Genomic DNA, 17,905 nt, shown 5'->3' with positions numbered 1-17,905 from the left:
TTGCAGAATTCAGATCAAGACCATGCTAGTTCAAAGTTTTCCATATGTAAACACAGAATACACACTGACAATTCTGAGCACACAACCAAGCAATGTTAGGTGTTTTATTTTTCCCAAATCCACATCAAAATGATCGTGGGCCATCCTTGAATCCATTTATTCCCTGCTTCCCAGACATCCATCCAAGCATGCACATGCCTTACTTCATGACAGGAAAAACTCAGCGAAATGCTCCAGTCTATAAGGGAGGTGAGCAGGACCAGGATGTAGGCCATTAACCACTTGGTTTTCCGAAATTCTTCCCATCCTATTAAGTAGCTCTAGTGAGGGAACATATTTGAATATCAGTTAGGTTACTGTCACAAGCAAAAGGATCCAATTAATTTTCTTATGATATTTTGGAAAAGAGCCAAACCAGCTACTAGGAAAATGGAAGATTTGTTCATGTGGTAGCTTTGGAGACTATGTTCCCAATCCCAGTCCCTAAAGACAGCATGTTTTAATTTATTTGGTATAGAGCTCTGGGGAGAAGCATGCCATCTATATTCCAGCCAAGCATTATTTTTTATTTATTTTATTTATTATTCAAATTTAATTACCAATATACTTGGCTTTTGAGCAGCCAATATACTTGGCTTCTGAGCAGCACGCCGTGGGCTATGATCCAAATAGGGGATGGGGGTTAGACAAACCTACATTTAAGTTTAAGGAATACATTTAAATTAATTGATATGGTTTCTTTCTAAGCATTTAACATTGTCTCTTTCTCTTACACTAAAGATTACAATTGGGCAGCAGAGGAGCTCTGGGGATTAAACCCCAGGTTTAGGACCCACAAGAGCTCAGGGTTCTCAGATCATGTGCCTCTAATTTAAACCTTCAAAAACCAGAATTGCCTGAGAACTGTCTTAGTCTCTGGAGATTTCATTTTTGGACCTGCAAACAGGCACAGAGACTTTAGCATAGACTTTTCCAAACCTGGCTTCCTCCAGATTACAATTCTCAGGCAGCACAGCCCATAGGCTGCTAACTTACATTACAGAACAAATAATCCATTGCATCTGGGAGAGTTAATTTGCAGTGATTAAAATAACCCCTTCAAAACCACACTTTATGACCTTGGTAAGTTGCATACAACTAAGAGGAGATCTGCATCACCAACATCCTTGCAGCTACCAAGAAGTCCTACAGAAGGCAAGGGAGTAAATCTATCCTGCTATGCCACTTATTTAGCATTGGATTGTCTTTCAGAATAAGGTATTTATGGGTGGGTCTGTTGTTTCTGGCTACAGTCACTGTTTATTCAGCTGCAAAACCTATGGTTGTAACAGCCCACAGAGGATGCCAAGGAGACACTGCAATTTGTGACGCATCCATCTTTCAGCATGATCCTACATTAAGATGCTGTTTGCAAAGGGCTATAAGCCAAATACATTAAAGATATATGATTTATTTAGAAAATGTATATAGCCACCTATCTTAAATACATACTGTATATCTGAACAGTTCAGGCATTATAACAAACTGCCAATACAACTGCACCTATATTGGGTTCAACTAACATCCTGGACCGACGCTTGGAGAAGAGCCAGATCCTCACAGCCTTCCGGAAAGCCAGAAGATCTCATGGGGTAAAGGTTGTTCCATAGGGCAAGTGCTGCAACTAAGAAGTTGCATCTCCTAGGTCCTGCCAGATGATACAGTTTAACAGAGGGGACCTGGATTATGCCCATTCTGTCAGATGTGGTGGGACAGGCAGAAAACCTTGGGGAGAGGCGGTTCTACAAGTAACCTGACCCTGTGCCGTGCAGGGCTTAAAGGTGATAACCAGCACCTTGAATTGCACCTAGAAGCATACTAGGAGCCAGTGCAACTTGTGCAACAATGGTGCAAGCCAGGCGGACCTTGGTGTACTCTAACAGTGCACCCTGCTGCATTCTGGATCAGCTGAAGCTTCTGGGTGTTCTTCAAGAGCAGCCCTATGCAGAACGCATTGCAGTAGTTAAATCAGGAAGTGACTGAGGCATGAAAGACTGTAATCAGAGCCTCCTGGTCCAGGAACAGGCACAACTGGCACACAAGATGGATTTGTACCAAAGCCCACTAGCCACAGCTGCCACCTGTTCTTTGAACTGAAGCTGTAAGTCCTGGAGGACCTCAAATTGCATACCAACTCTATCCAAGGGAGTGCTACCCCATCAAGAGTTAAAGGTGGAAAATTTCCAGATCGAAGAGGCCCAGAACTCCAAAACCACTCCGTATTGTCAGGGTCGAGCCACAGCCGGTTCTTCCCCATCCAGACTCTCACAGCCTCCAAAAACTGCAAAAGCACCTTAAAAGCATCACTTGTCCAGCCAGGGGTGGACATGTATAATTATATATTATGTATAATTATAATTATATAACATCAGCACACAGGATATTTCACCCTGTGGCAATGAATGACCTCACCCAGTGGTTCCATGCAGACATTAAATAGGGGTGAAGAGAGAACTAATCACTGAAGCTCTCCACCCAGAAGGGGCCTAGGGCTATACCTCTCCCCCCCTCCTAACAATACCAAGTGGGACCAGCGCTGGAAGGAGGAGGAAAACCACTGAAAAACAGTGTTCCCCGCTCCTAATCCCCAAAGCTGGTCCAGAAGAATATTGAAAGCTGCCGACAGATCCAGGGGGCCCTCCAAAGGCCATCCACAAGTTCAATCAGTGCTGGTTGAGTGCCATAATTTGCCTGAAGCCTGACTGAAAAGGGACCACTTCCTCCAGCAAGTCTGAAGCTGAGTACCTGGCACCTTCTCATCAACCTTCCCTAAAAAAGATTGGAAACTAGGCAAAGTTATCCAGCACATGATATGATATATATCTCCAAGTTCACTAACCTTTACAGAGACATCTGCTATAAAGACAAGGAAGCAAAGCAGTTCAATACTTTCAGTCAGGCCACAAGGAGGCTCCCAAGCTTCTGAGCGATATCGAACATCCGATGTGGCAGTAATCGAAGAAGGCGTTTCAATGAAAGCAAGAGCCAGGATTAGTGTAATGATGAGAATCAAAATCCTTTAAGAGAAGGAAACACAAGTGTGGCAATTAAAGGGGAAGAAAGGTCAGAAGTTCATTTACCAAAATGACACATGTCATAAAGTGATAAAGGAATATGTGTTTTCTGAAACATTGTTTGATGGTGAAAATTAACTTGGCAGAAGCCTCACAGAGTCCTATAAAGACAGGAGCCCAGTCAGTCCCTGCTTAGTTGCCAGCCACAGTTGCTGGCACAGTTGCCAGCAAAGCGTCAGGAAATCTACTATCTAGACCAGTGTTTCTCAGCCTTGGCCACTTGAAGATATGTGGACTTCAACTCCCAGAATTCCCTAGCCAGCATGGCTGGCTGAGAAATTCTGGGAATTGAAGTCCACACATCTTCAAGTGGCCAAGGTTGAGAAACACTGGTCTAGACCATGGTCACTAAACCCTGAAGCTCAACACTGCCCTCACAGAGTCTGCTCATATTTTTAAGAAGTCCTAAAAGAGATGTAATTATCAAAAAACCAAAATACTGAAGATTGGACGCAATAGTAAGGATTTGTGGAATCAGAGAAAGCAGCAGATATAATCAAAGAAACGGAACCACATGGAGAAAAAAAGTCTCACCATTGGCAAACTTCTGAATAATACCACCGATAAAGCCACAAGGAGTTAGAGTCCACACGGTGATTTATAGAACGATACTAGAGAAGTGAAAGACAGAGAGGTGATTCAAGCATCACTTTTAATTTGCTCTTCAAGTATGGAAGTTAAAGTTTTATCGGCAAATAATGACTCTTTTCACAGAAACTCCTGGTAATGACTAGGCAAATCTGGATCAAGGTAGACATTCTGTAAACATGAAACATGGAGTTATGTATCAATTTTGTTTTAGTTAATTACAGGTGGAGCTTTTTTTCCATGTTTACAGAACATTTACCACAGTCCACAGTTCCTATGAGTTGTGTTGAACAGAGTCCTTCTGCCAGCAGAAAGGGATCTCTGCCACAACAATTTCCCCATGTCATCTTTAGAGAAGTGCCTGAAGGCAGAGAAAGCCCTACTGACTGAATGGAAGCCCATTCAATAAGAGACTGCAAAGCTACTAGCAATGTCATGAGCAAAAGCTATGCCATCACTATTGCCCAAAGATGTAAAAACACAACATCCACATAACTTTTCTTTACAAATGTTCTTGATGCACGTCATAGATGATAAGTCTAATCAGAAACTTTGTACTATAAGTCAACATCTCAATAGGAAAGAAGAGTACTGGAACTATGACTAAAAGTCCTTTAATTAAGACAGTACACTTGGACCAAAGAATATGACAGGCAAACTTCTACCTGAATTGCATCTTCAATGAATACTACAGCTTGGCTGAAGTAGAGATCAGGGTCATCAATAACTGCAAGGTTCAAAAATACAATGGTTATAAAATGGTTATACAACAGTGTTCTTTTATTTGGAGGTGTTCAAACTTATTAGGTAACATGCCTTCATGACTCAAAGCTATTTTAAGGAACAATAAAAAAGAAAAGAAGAGAAACTGCACACCCCTTTGTTGACTGACATCAAGAAAAAGACAAAAGAAAGAAATTGGTTTTTGTTTGAGTTAACATGTCATAAAAGGATCATTTGTCAAGGTATCAACAATATTTTGAAAACTAACTTAAAAAGGAAATCTCGTCTTTCCAGTGTATTTCTCAAACTGTGGGGAGAGGGGGGCCAATATAAGATATGAGCCAGAGACATAACTTACTTCAGTCGTAAGTTTTGTACTCTGCAATTTTAAGCAAGCTCTCTTTCTCTCTTACACACAGGTATACTGCCTTTCTTTCTCTCTCTTGAGCCCAGCCCCCCATTCTGTAATACTTGTATGACAATCATATTAAACTCTTTATAAGTATGGTAAGAATTACTGAAATAACTTGCATGAGGAGCTGTCAGGCAGCAGACATATACTTCTCCCCAACCAGCCCACATTAGAGAAGAATGAAAAGGAAGAGGAGCAGGAAGGGGGAGGAAAAATATCTTTAAAGTATTACAAGGTGCACAATATGTACCCCACATACATAGATGTCACTCTGTTAAAGTTATGGAACAGTGACAAGTGCTGCTAGTGCTCCTTTACCCTGAGTACCAGTAGAGGTGTGGTACAAAGAGTCTATAAAGTCCTTGTTCATTTATTCACTGAAGATAATGAATACCTGTACAAGTATAATATTTTTGTTTTTGACTCATTTGTTTAATTGGGTTCTCTTTATCTAGTTTTAGGACTTGTGTGGAGAACAGATCATGTTTTAAGTCATATTTATGCAGAAATATTGAAAATTCAAACAGGTTCACAAACTTTTAAGCACCACTGTAGCTGAACAGATAGGGAGCAAAAGTATTACAAGGTGCACAATGTCTACCCCACATACGTAGATGTCACTCCAGTAATGCACACTTTAAAAAGTACCCTTCTTAGACAGGTGTAGTTAACACCAACAATATTCAACATTCAGATAACATATTAGGGCCCTTGGAATTCCCAAGAAGTGTAATGGTAACTAATGATTATCAGTTTTGTTTACTTTTTCTGGTTAGGTTTGCTGGTGGTATTATGCAACTGATGCATCGTGTTTGTATAATCTTGTAAGAATTTTGTTTTGTAACTTACTTGGAAGTTTGAACAGAAAGCCATGTATTTCAAAGAAACAATTGTTAAGTACCAAAGGAATTAATATCCTAAAGTTAAGTAATATCCTGAGAGCAAACTTTGCCCAGCCCAAAGAGAAAAAAGGATAAGGCAAGATGAGACTCAATCTAGCAAGAAGAGAAGTACTTGGGATGATATAAATATCATAGAATATCACAATACAACTTTTCTAGCTGCTGTAACCGAACTGCAAAAAAATCCAGATGATCAGTAAGTATAAGCAAAGGATTAGAATTCAGTATTCCTCTGCTACCATCTCAAGGTCACTTCAGTTTTTTTAGACTAGATATGGTAGCCCTACAATTGTTAGGAACAGAAAATACCTCTATAGCTGTATTTGAGAACTATGGGGCAAAGAGATGTCTCATACAATATTTGTTGCATCCTTGATCAAATCATTGTTGTTTTGTGGACTGCAAAAACTGATGTTGGGATGTCTATACAGAACATCCTCAGCTCGCTGTCAATCAAATTAGATCAATTTGGTTGTTTTCTGCCCATGATATATAATATATATTAAAGGACATATATCCAGCTTGAACTTTCATGTGCAGAGTAGTGTGCACTCGTACTCACAAACAATACCCATTAGGTTCCATATGGTTATTCCCTTAAGAAATGTGCTTAGGAGTGTAGCCTAATATACTTCTGGACTGGTTCAAAACCAGCTTGTGCGTGAGAGTATTATCAGATGGTTTACTGCTGATCTCTTCTACAAGATCAAAGGATTCAGGTAAAAGAAGAAGCATCATTTGTAACAGAAGATTGCAACAAATCACATATTACTTCACCCTGTCCCTTTGTTCTCTGTACTTCAGCACCATTCCAACACCAACAAATAGGGGTTAATTTATAGCTACATAAATAGGGTAGTTGAATAAGTACAGCAAGTAATAGAAATTGGTAAATCAGTACAGGAAACCACCACAAGAGACCAGAAACAACCCTCTGCTGCAGCATCAAGCAAGACTGTTTCAAACTGTAGGAGCACAATTCCAGGAAATACCTCCTATGGAAAGCTGAGAATTAAATATCTAAGACCTCTGCTTAGCTATGTGGAAAGCTTTACTTTGCTCTAGTTTTACAACTGAAATGACATATGACATATGCATACCAGGAAAGGAAACACTGGCTCAGTCTTCCCCACTTGCTCCATCCTGTAAAATCATGGGAGATTTTACCTCCTGCTTAGCTATCCAGCCCCTAATTGAACACATCCACTGAAGGGGAGGCCACCACCTTTTTCCACACAGTAACTGCTTCCAACCATCAAAATGTTCTGTTAGGAAATGTTTCTGAACGTTCAGTTGGAATTTGCTTTCCTGAAACATAAATCCTTTAGTCTGTATCTTAGCCTGTCTTAGATGATCCACTTAGATCAGTGTTTCTCAACCTTGGCAACTTCAAGCTGTGTGGATTTCAACTGTCTTAGATAAGGATTACTTTCCTAGCAATGTGTGATTGGTAACATTACTCTTGTGCATGACTTCCTAACTGATTACTATGATGACCCATGTGCTGAGCATTCTTGAAGAGTGTTCAGGAAGAAGACAATTATTTCACCAGCAACAGCCAAATTTATTCTCAGTATGTGTCTTATAGAGCACAACATGTAACACCAATTTTGTATGAACACTGTTTTGGAACTAGAAGCGTGCAAACTTCTAAGATGGATGGATGGATGGATGGATGGATGGAGAGGATGGGACTTGTAATCCAACACAGTTGCATCACATAGTCTTTGACAGTATAAAGAAATAAAGGGAAGAGTTTTTACAGAAGGCTCAGTGAACATTTCCCTTATCACTACCAAGTATAAAGATGGTTTTCCAAATATGAGGGAATCAGTATCTCCAGATATGTATTTTTAGTTTTGACAGTACTCTACTTTTCAGTATGACTAAAACACCTGCTAAATTGAACCCATGCTGAACTTGTTTCCCAAATAGGCTTTCCCATGTCCTCTCATTTAATGTAAAGACACAACTGATGAAAAGTGGACTGTGCCTTTACCAGTCTATCAACCATCCTTAGGAAGGTGGTTTAGCCACTAGATAATTTATGAATTTGCAAGCGAGTCTCAGGATCTCAGAGATGCAACACTCAAAAGTCTCCTCAGAAGAGGCTGATTTTCAATTATCCTTTACATTCTCTAAAACTGAGTATAGTGGGGAGGGAGGGAGGGAAGGACTCAAGCAGGAGTCCCAGATGATCTTTCTCCACCATGCTTTCTATTATGGACTCTGGACATGGATTGAAACCTAAGTGTTTATTCAAGAAGGGAACCAGTAACTAGTTTAGCTAAGCAGATTATCTTAATTTTACTTGGAATTCTGTGTGAGACTGTTGCCTTCCCTTATTTTCCTCTTTGCCCAATACAGTACGCTCCTTTTTTATACCTAAAGATCTGTCTTCATTAGTTTAATAAAAATCTTTCCTATGTGAAAGACCACACAATTACACAGCTATTCCTTCTATTTCTGGATAGGCAAAAAGCTTCTTAATTTCTGTATTTCTTGACTTTGGGCAAGAAGATCCAAAACAACCTTCCTTTCTATTTTTCATAGGACTGGGCTGAAAGGAGATCTTTGTAGAAGGACAAAGAACTCCCTCACTAGACAGACTAGAGTATGTCAGGAGGTTCAGCCTAATTAGTACAGCTTATCTTAAATAACTTCTCTGGGGATCCCTTTAAAGATGGGATCTGCTAGTGAGGTTTTATTATCCCCCTCTCAGCTTATAATATTGGCTCTGAAAGCATGCAAGCCACGGAATATCTCACAGGATGCAACAAGTATAATCTGCAGTAGCAGACTGCAGTGGAAATGTCCTTGTTCACAGTTTCAGGTGGCTACATTCTCCATTCTCCTCTATGATAACCCTTTCCTCCTGTACTTTATTACCTCCCAACCAACAATCAGCACTCTGAGACCACTGAGCATTTTCATTCTTGAGTTGCACTTCTGGAGATTTTTTTCCCCATTCCTACAAATGGAAATATTATTTTGTACTGCTAAACTTCTTGATGTTCCCTGCTTCCCCGCACCAAAACAGATCTTGGTTGATGCCTCACTCTTGTGCATGAATGATTCTTTCTGTTCACCAAACAACACAATAAGACCATCAGAAATAGAGGATACGATTGAAAGAACCAGATTTTAGTTTCATGTCACAGCAGATCCAGAGCATCCAGGGTACAACCCCACTGCATATGCCTGCAGCTGCTTTTCACTGCATCATGCAAAACTGCCCCCTTCCCTGGCTCCATTTCTGCAGCTGACATACACCTTAATTTTATGTCAGTCCAGCCACTGTTTCTAGGCTAGAATATTCACCAAAAGCACCACAAGCAGAAATCTTATGGCAGCCTTTCCCAATCTGGCAGCCTTCGTATTAACTGGGTTAGAAATCCCATCAGTCCCAGCCATCAAAGCCAATGCTGATGGAGGGTCGAATATATCCAAAGGGCAACAGGATGCAGAAAGTTGTCCTATAGTTCTACAGCTGCTGCCCTCTTTTTCAAAACTCCAGTGTACCTAACTTTTTTTCAGAGAGTAAAGCAGAGAGGACCCTGCCATAACCCAGCTGAGTCCACCAAGGATCACCCCACTCTTTTTAACAGAGAATTGCTAGTCAACCAACTGACAAAAAGCTCTTCTCAAATAGCAGATGGTTTCAAAACTTGAGTATCTATTTCCTGCCCTGGAAAAATTCCCATGCCCAAATGTCTGAATGATGATCATTCATGTCCCCAGAGAGGAAATGAGGGGCTACAGAATACATTAAGCCATAGTCTGCCTGACCCCAGTTGGTTGCACTTACACAACATGCTACCTTATAAACCCCAATGGCTGGGTTCATCCCACAGCTAAACGCAAAACATGTCATCCACTGGCTCTGGGCATTGTGTGAACATGAGACTCTGTTCAGATGCACTTCCGTTGTAACTGTTCCACTGCAGACCCTAAACTGGGTCCCTGTGATCCTCTCCACCGCCAGGACCAACAGAGGAACGAAGGCTCTGAACACTCCTAACCACCCAACCAGAAGACAGACCCAAACTTACTTCGCAGTAGGTCTGCAAAGCATAGCCTTTTTTCTCTATGGGCAAAACACAGTCTCCATACTGCATGAGGACCTGGAATGGAAGCAACCGATACGACATCTACGATTTTAGGGGGCGGTTCCTAAACTCATTGAAAGCCCTGGGGGCTCTCATTCCCATCAAGCCCTGGCTTGGGAGAGCGGCGACGGGGTCTGAGTTTTCCTTCGCTAGCGCCCACCCACCCCGCCCCGGTACCAAGCAGCAGCCCAACAGGCAGTCCCAATTGTCCCGCTCACCAGGCCCGCGAGAACGCGGCGAGGAGGCCGCGGACACGCCGCACTGTCCATCGTCCCCCAGGTCTCCGCTGTCCCTGCCCGAGTAGAGCCGGTGACGCCGGGCAGCCCCTGACAGCGGAGGCGGCAACAAAGGCTCTTTTTCCGGGCTGGTTCCCTGCTCCATGCCTTACAGCGTAGTAAGCGGACTAGACAGAAACGGCGCGTGCAGCTGTTCGTGTGGGAGAGGCGGCCGCGCCGCCGAGCTTCCGCTCCCCCTTGGGGTACGCGGAGAAGGCTAGGCTCCGCCCGCTACACGTGATGGGCCGTACAGCCGCGCAAGGCCGGGCAGTTGTATCGGCGGGGCTTTTGCTAGTATGACCGTGAGTTGCGAGCTGGGGTTGTTGAAGGGAGGTGGCGCGGTTGACCCCTTTGCTGGCAACCATCTCTCTGCCTCTCTTCCCCTTCCCCACCCTCAAAAAGGATGGGAGGCCGAGAAATCCTGCCTGATGCAACAAGAGAATGAAGTGAACGTTTTAAAATAAAACTTGTCCCTTCCCAGGAGTAGAGCAGCGTTCTGTTCACGGTCGGGTGGCCCGAACGCGAAGCAGATTTAAGCCGGGTTGGAGAACTGGCGGTAAGGGAGCTGCTCTGTCTACTTCTGTTACTACTTTGGAGTCCCGGCTGTGGCGCTTTGCCTTGTATTCAGTTCTTTATTCCGTTCGGAATACAGAAAAGAACGGAATGAATTTGTGTTGTATTTTAATCACCATTTCAAAACAAGTAGAGTTACCGAACGCTATATTCGGACATAGAACTAAGCCAAAACGTAGTTTAACTTTGGCTGGTGTATGTATGTATGTTGTATACATCGTTGTATGAATCCAAACATGGCTTATGGTGTCATTTGTGAAGGCCTAATCAGATACAGGGTTATGAATATGGGTATTCAACAGAACAGGTAATTAATCAACTACTATCCAGCAACAATGAACTAAAGCTTACAAAACCCTCTTACCTTCTGTGGAGGGCAAATGGAATGGTCTGTACACAGAATCATTGAAGTTTACAAAATTGCCATTAGGAGATGCAGAATTCAAAACTAGAGAACAACTTCAACTTAATAAGAATAGTCCTGCTAGATCAGACCTATTTTACTCAGTCCAGCATTTTCTCACAGTGGTCAACCAGGTGTCTGAAGGATGCTAATACACAGAAGATGGCAAAATATTGTTATTCCGATGCAGCTAGTTTTGGGCAATATGTGACCTCCAACTCAGGTATGACTGAGTCTCAAGGTTAATCACTCCTGAAAGACCTGTCCCCCACAGATTTTTCCAATTCAGCCCTCTTTCAGAGCCAACCAAATTAATGGCCACCTTCATGTCTTGGGGTAATGAATTTCACTGGGTGGTTATGCACTGTATGAAGAAGTACTTATTTTTGTCTGTTCTAAATCTCCTAATTGTTTTCATTGATTACTTGTTCTCATTTTGTGAAAGGGAGAAGAATGTCTCCCTATCGACTTTATCCATGTTCATGCATCATTTTATACATCTTGATCACATCTTGCCTTACTTCCCCTGTTAGAGAGTCCCAAGAATTCTGGCTTTGCTTATAAAGAGAGATTTGTGCCCTCTGATAATTTTGGTTGCCCACGCTTCTCAGGATATTGTGTTACTGACAGTAAAGTCACCATTCTTGAACAAGAGACATTCAGACCAATTTCAGAGTCAAACATCTATGCTACAATTCATCAAGAGATTCAACTTTATGTCTATGTATACCAGCATATGTATTAAACTATACATTTTGGCTATTCAGTTTAGGCTCTATAAGATACTAAGCCATGTTTGTAAGCAATCATCAGATATTTCTATATGTATGCTGATTCAGCAAGATTACCTTGCATTGGAATGTTCTAACCTACATTTACCTGACTCAGATGCCACTTCCCCACTTTCCATATTTACCAACTTCCCTCTGTCCACCAAAATGTCCACCAAGAGTCACTTGTTGAGATGGGCAGCTATAGAAATCGAATAAATAAATAAATAATATGAATATAGCAGAAAATGCATCTCAATAATCCTCTTTCATACCCACTTCACAGGAATGATGCTGTCTATTCCCCATCCACCCTAATCCAACAAAAAGAGCAGGGTCTCTGTTGTTAAAAGTCCATCTTCCATTTAGTAAATTGCTGGTTCCTTAAGCAATTCAACTTTGAATTACAGTAAAGATTGCTAAGTGTTAAAGGAGGCATGCAGAGGAAAGCCCATAGCTTTCTTTTCGGCCATTTTGACTTCTTTTTTTCATGTACAGTCAAAATCCTATTTGCAGTTCTGCTTATACTGATTCCAAGCAGTAATAGCAATTTAGTTGTCTCTTGTAAACTTGATGAAATCACTGTTCCTGTCATCATTTTTGCTCAGAGTCTGGGAATTGATTAAGCATTTTTCCTCCTTCATTACAGAATGTTATAATCACATGTTAATGAGGAACAATTCTACTATAGGTCATATTTGTCAGCCCCGCAAAATAGACTAGGTCAGAAAGAAGCACCACAAGAAATACTAGGACTATATTGATACAGGTTATAATATCCGAAACTTGAAAACCAGAGAAGAGTTTCTCTTTCTCTCCCTCTTATATCAAAGGAAGTCAGGGTGGGGACTTTTCCTCACGCTTTCCTGTTTTCCTGAGCTAAGCTCATGTTTTACAAACAATTGCGTATTTTCTCCACAGCCATCTCTGTACCGCTTTAAAATATTAAACAGTGAATGATTCCTTAATATTAAATAAATGAGACATGATGCTCTTTGCCTTAAAACTCAGGCACCCCGAGTAGCATGGAGCTGAAGACCTACTCCCTGAATTTGGGAGAGAAACAACCTTTGCAAAGGTGGCTTTCTGCCTACCGGAAAACACAAATCACAGAGTATTTCAGGAAAAAGCAAAAGCCTTTATTAAGGGGGGATCAAACCCTTTTATAGGGTAAAGAAACAAATCATACATACATTCAGTATATGTGATACATCATAAAGCAAGTAATCAAACAATAAAAGACACTGATTACATGTGAGAATTGAGCAATAGAAAACATTGATTCTAGATAACATTCCACAAATGGCAAATTTACAAGTTGCATCAATCCCTTTCCCAGCGGGGTTTGTATCTTTTAAAACTTGCAAGTATATTCAAGGACTTTCAGAATACACTCCCTATTGTTTAGTTGCTGAAAAGGCAAGTTATCACATACCAGAAGACATGGTGTTGGCCCAGAAGAAAAACATGTTTTCCTAAAGTTAGAAAAGAGGCCTAAACTGCCATGTTAGAATTGCTAATATCACCTTTCCTTAAAAGCTAATAATGAAGCCTAAAAATTCCAGGTAACAAAGTTACCAATACAGTAAGGAGATGTAATTCTTCATTACTCTAACACTGATAATGTGATGATCCATTAAATACATTTAATAAATTAAGCTGATAAGGAGATAATCTTTTTGACAACTGGGAATTCTTATCTAGCTTTTGTAATGTAATTTGAGGCCTGCTATTATATGGAGTGAGAAGTGATCTGAAACAGTTTAAGATTTAGAATAGAGTGTCACAAGTGGTAAAAAGAACTAAAGACTGGAACCCTTTATGGACTTTTTGCTGAAAAGGGAGAAAAATGAACTGGTGATTTCTGGATTTACTGATTAAAAAGGGCCGTATATGGGGAGGTGAGAACAACAGTATTAAAGCAACAGGCTAGAAACTGGTAGACTGAGCGTTCTAGTCCCACCTCGGGCATGAAAGCCGGCTGGGTGACCTTGGGCCAGTCACTCTCAGTCCAACCCACCTCACAGGGTTGCTGTTGTGGGGAAAATAGGAGGAAGGAGCATTGGGTATGTTAGGGTTATTTATAAAAATAATAAAGGCGGGATAGAATGAATGAATGAATGAATGAATGAATGAATGAATGAATGTATGTATGTATGTTTATAACTGCTGTAAAGAAGATTGGAAGTTGCTTCTTTAAGTTTCCTTTCACTTTCCATTGTTTTCAACACTTTTTTATCTTTTATTTTTTGTGTTTATCTTTTAACTTCATATGAAAATTCTTTAATAAAAATTATATTAAAAAAAAACCAAGTGGTAAAAAGAGCTGAGAATTGGTTGAAGTTGAAAGGTCAGGTATGAGGTAAGGAACTTCAACAGGCCCTGCTTGTAAGTTTGTAAATTAAGAAGCATTACCAAGCATTACAAGTTACCACCCTATTTACTCTCAGATTTCTCACTGCTTGGAGAACATATTTAATAGATCGAACCTCAGATTATTTAATATTCTGAGGAACCATTTTTTTCTGATGAAAATTATGTTTTTGGCACTTTCAGATGAAGCTATTTGTGGAAATTGCCCTGCCACATCTACAGAATTTTATTCTGTGAGACAAAGGTTGTTGTCTTCCACTTGTAACCTTTCACTTTTTCCATCTTTTTCTTTCCCCAAAGAATCTAAGGAAAAAAAAGACAGAATAGCTGCATATGTGCTTTTTTATCAGTAGCACTCGGAGCTGTCCATTTGGAAGTGCACCCTTTGCAATCAAATAGAACTTCTGGAGTATATTTAGCATTGGAACTAAAAAATGGTATATAAAACCCCATTTAAAGAACATCACCATTAAAGGCTAGGATTCTTTTTCAAACAACAGATCACCATGCCAGGAATTAGCCATTTCTCATACTGTACAAGGAAGAGGGATTCTAAGTCAAATACTCTTAGTTGTGCCCCATGATTTTTCACTTACAGGGAAACAAAAACCTTGTTTGTTAGACTATGGCACTGGCCAGGAAACAGGCAATTGATGTCCTGCAGACATTTTGGATTCCAAAGGTCCAGTGGCAAACTTTTCTGAATATACAACTGAATGAAAGGACAGGTTACAAATAGAAATACAGGGGGGGAAAGGGTTAAAGTGTTATACCCAACTTGGGGCTGGGTGCATCATACGTTATAAGTATTATAATACCTTCAGTCCCCCATCCTCTAGGAATCCCTAGAGAATATCCCACATTCTGTAGTTCATTACAGAACTCATAACTTCAAGATACGGTGATGGCCAAACAATTTTTGAAATGGCATTCGACAGCTTCATGAGGATAAGCTTATTAGTTGCTCCTGTCAAGATAGGGAAAATGTTTTTTACTCAACATGATACCCTTATAATGACAGAGCCCTCATTCTGTTATATTGAGAAAGGATCTGTATCATTTCACATGAGTATTTTATTTCCATGTCCTTGCATACTGTTGCAGTCCAAAATAGCTGGAAGACAGCGGGTTGTTTACCCTGGTCTGCTCTCCAGGATTTCAGAGAATACTTTTAACCAGATTTTTATCAGTATGTCAAGGCATAAAGTTGTCAGAGAGTGGAACAGTAGTAAAGGCATAACTAGGACCCAGGAGACCACCTGGGATTTTCAGCATGCAAAGCATGAGCTATATAACTAACTACAACCCAGTATTAATATCTATTTAAACCAGTGTTTCTCTATCTTGGCAACTCTAAGATGCTGGCTGGGGAATTCTAGGAGTTGAAGTCCACACATTTTAGAGTTGCCAGGGTTGAGAAACACTGATTTAAACTAAGGGTAGACAAACTTTTCGTAGTGGGAAGACAGATGGGCTGCCCCATATGACATTTTTTCCACATCCAGAAAGTGACAGAGGCACTGTAGTGATGTCACTGAAGAGAGCAGGGCCATAATCTCTATACCACGATCTTGGAGAACTCCAAGGGCCAGGAGGTATTTGTGGCCTGTGGGACAAAAGTACTATCTAGCCAGATCAGTGCAAAATGTCCCACTCTCCTATTTTTCTTGCTCAGTCTTCACACCCTGCTTGCCCAAGTTCTCCAGTCTGTCCCAATTCAGATGACAACACATGGGGTTAAAGCAATCCTGGCTGAATACACTGGAAAAAATGGAGTTGTCTGCTGGGCAGACATCACCTTGATTCATGCTTCTGATGTGGGGGGTCCTAGTGCAGTTGGGTTCAATGCAAAGAAAGAGACTGCCAAATAAGAAGAGTGCAAGAAGAGCAGGTAGGTTCTTCACCTTGCTCCTGAAAACCCCACCCTAGTAGAGACATGTGCAGATGGTCAGCTCTCTCCGGGGACACTTGATGACATTTATATATAACAAGTTTTGGGGGTTGTTTACTTCTTAATAATCATTGTTTTATATTATGACTGTATTTATATAATTGTTTTTATTTTATTGTATCCCACCCAGAGTCACTTCTTGTGAGATGGGCGGCAGTACAAATTTGATAAGTAAGTAAGTAAATGTTTTACTTTGCTGTTTGGTATTCTGGAGGAAAAGTAGTGAGGTGTGCTGCTTTTGTTCTTGTTGTTTTACAGAGTTAGGAGAACATGGAATTCTGTTTTTTCATTTATGGTAGCACTGGAATAGACTGCTATGTCTTAGTAGTCACCTCTGTTGCATGGCTTTCGACAATCAGCATGAACATCTGAAGCATATTCTGTGTCCCGGGCACTGGGTGCAATAAACTGGCAGTGGCTGATCATGCAATAGCCACATACGTGTATGCTGTCTCGAGCTGTTGATTTTTCTTTTTAAGGACTACTACAGATAGGTTGTATGTGCTGTGCTGCCTAAGGGATTTATAACCAAGAAATAGGCCAAGAAATTTGCTGCTATCCAGCTAGTTCATGTTTCTTGCTAAGTAATTATGTGGTTTTTGATTTAGCATGTTATGTGAAGCCATTGCAGTTCCTATGCTATGAGTTATTGCTTAGTTGTGATCCCAGCCAATTATTTGTTAGGCAGAAACAGGGAGAAATGATAGGAAGTCACAGAAGGGGGGGACCTCGGGCACAGTATATCCAGCCCTCTCCCCTCAGTGCCTTCAGCAAAGGATCGTTACCTTGTCGAGGTGCTGGAGCTTGAGCACCTCAATGATGCCATGAGCTAAACCGTGAAGGGACACCCAAGACGGGAAGGTCATGACAGAGAGGTCAGACTAAATGCGATTCCTGGGGAAGGTAATGGCAACCCACCCCAGTATTCTTGCCATGAAAACTCAATGGATCAGTACAACCAGAGATATGTCGGTATACCATCGGAAGATGAGACCCCCAGGTCGGAAGATGGTCAAACTGCTACTGGGGAGGAACAGAGGATGAGTTCAACTAGCCCCAGATGTGATGACGCAGCTAGCTCAAAGCCGAAAGGACAGCTAGCGGCCGACAGTGCTGGTGGTGAACGGCGAATCCGATGTTCTAAGGATCAACACACCATTGGAACCTGGAATGTACGATCTATGAGCCAGGGCAAATTGGATGTGGTTATTGGTGAGACGTCAAGATTAAAGATAGACATTCTGGGCGTCAGTGAACTGAAATGGACTGGAATGGGCCACTTCACATCAAATGACCACCAAATCTACTACTGTGGACAAGAGGACCACAGAAGAAATGGAGTAGCCTTCATAATTAATAGTAAAGTGGCTAAAGCAGTGCTTGGATACAATCCAAAAAACGATAGAATGATCTCAATTCGAATTCAGCGCAAGCCATCTAACATCACAGTGATCCAAATATACGCCCCAACCACAGATGCTGAAGAAGCTGAAGTAGAGCAGCTCTATGAGGATCTGCAGCACCTACTGGACAACACGCCTAAAAGAGATGTTATTTTCATCACGGGAGACTGGAATGCTAAGGTGGGCAGTCAAATGACACCTGGAATTACAGGTAAGCATGGCCTGGGAGAACAAAATGAAGCAGGACATAGGCTGATAGAATTTTGCCAAGACAACTCAATGTGCATAACAAACACTCTCTTCCAGCAAC

General features: G+C 41.2%; 1 protein-coding gene across 2 annotated transcripts in view; it reads right to left on the bottom strand.

Annotated features, from left to right (window-relative positions):
• TPCN2 (two pore segment channel 2) overlaps positions 1 to 10,313 on the bottom strand; it is a 36,880-nt gene extending 26,567 nt beyond the window's left edge. For both annotated transcript variants that reach the window (XM_063289578.1, XM_063289579.1), the window contains exons 1-5: positions 10,066 to 10,313; positions 4,367 to 4,428; positions 3,648 to 3,724; positions 2,879 to 3,056; positions 204 to 320 (exon numbers count right to left, since the gene is read on the bottom strand). In XM_063289578.1, the coding sequence (XP_063145648.1) occupies positions 204 to 320; positions 2,879 to 3,056; positions 3,648 to 3,724; positions 4,367 to 4,428; positions 10,066 to 10,228 (597 nt within the window). In that variant the 5' untranslated portion in view covers positions 10,229 to 10,313. The remainder of the gene's footprint in view (positions 1 to 203; positions 321 to 2,878; positions 3,057 to 3,647; positions 3,725 to 4,366; positions 4,429 to 10,065) is intronic.
• Between the last annotated feature and the right edge of the window lie 7,592 nt (positions 10,314 to 17,905).

Source organism: Candoia aspera, chromosome 1 (genome assembly GCF_035149785.1).
Source record: "Candoia aspera isolate rCanAsp1 chromosome 1, rCanAsp1.hap2, whole genome shotgun sequence".
Taxonomy (NCBI): Eukaryota; Metazoa; Chordata; class Lepidosauria; order Squamata; family Boidae; genus Candoia; species Candoia aspera.
This window is presented reverse-complemented; position numbering and strand designations above follow the sequence as displayed.